We start from the raw sequence: 773 nt of genomic DNA, 5'->3' as shown, positions 1-773 counted from the left end.
CCCAGAAACCCGTTCTCTGCCCCCACATTCAGCCTTCCCCTGCTGTGCTGTCAGTATTCTTCCCGTGTCCGGTGAAGCAAGGGGATGGCCAAGCAGGGAGGGAGGACAGGCAGCAGGGACGGGCCCCAAGGGAGCAGGGGAGGTGATGTTTCTAACCAGCCCTACCAGTGAGCAGCTCTATCCAGGTCTGCACCGTTTCTGCAGAGTCCGTGGCCTTGATGTGCCGGAGGGTCTCATCCAGCAAGACATCACCAGTGGGCGCATCTGACTTCAAGAGCACCTGGAAGGACAAAGAGGAAACACGGCGTAAGGCTGGACGCGGACCTGCCGCTCACCCCTCAAAGGAGCGGTGCAGCCCTGGCTGCAGAGCAGGCTGGGCTGGGCTCGATGGAGCCCCAAAGCCAGCTCCTGCAGCACCTTCACCTTCCTCTCCAGCAGCCTCTTCTTCCTGAGCGAGAGCGGCTCCAGGCAGATCCGGCCACGCAGAGCCAGCTCAATGAGGATGCCACCACGAAGGCCCGAAGAGATGCAGTCGTTCCAGAAGGAGGTGTAGCCCTAGGAGAAAGAGGATGGAGGGAAAGGGGAGAGATGGGAAGGGGAGATCCGCCAGCCCCCCATCCCTCCTGGCCTGCCTGGTGGCTCCCCCAACTCCCATTAACAGCTCTGCCTCCCAAGCCAAGGCAGAGAAAGGGCTTTGCCCATCAGCTGAAAATCAAAGAATCATAGAACAGTTGGAGTTGGAAGGGACCTTAATGATCATCTCGGTCCAACCC

General features: G+C 59.9%; 1 protein-coding gene across 1 annotated transcript in view; it reads right to left on the bottom strand.

The window, feature by feature from the left end:
• The window catches only part of LOC104274129 (Golgi phosphoprotein 3-like), a gene marked incomplete at both ends in the record, with an annotated part of 1,117 nt that extends 562 nt beyond the window's left edge, over positions 1-555 (bottom strand). The window contains 2 exons of the mRNA XM_009869673.1: positions 166-280; positions 424-555. Coding sequence (XP_009867975.1) covers positions 166-280; positions 424-555 — 247 coding nt within the window. The remainder of the gene's footprint in view (positions 1-165; positions 281-423) is intronic.
• Positions 556-773: the final 218 nt, after the last annotated feature.

The sequence above is a fragment of the Apaloderma vittatum genome, unplaced genomic scaffold, assembly GCF_000703405.1.
Source record: "Apaloderma vittatum isolate BGI_N311 unplaced genomic scaffold, ASM70340v1 scaffold10730, whole genome shotgun sequence".
Taxonomy (NCBI): Eukaryota; Metazoa; Chordata; class Aves; order Trogoniformes; family Trogonidae; genus Apaloderma; species Apaloderma vittatum.
Note: the sequence above shows the minus strand (reverse complement) of the source record. Positions and strands in the feature narration are given on the sequence as shown.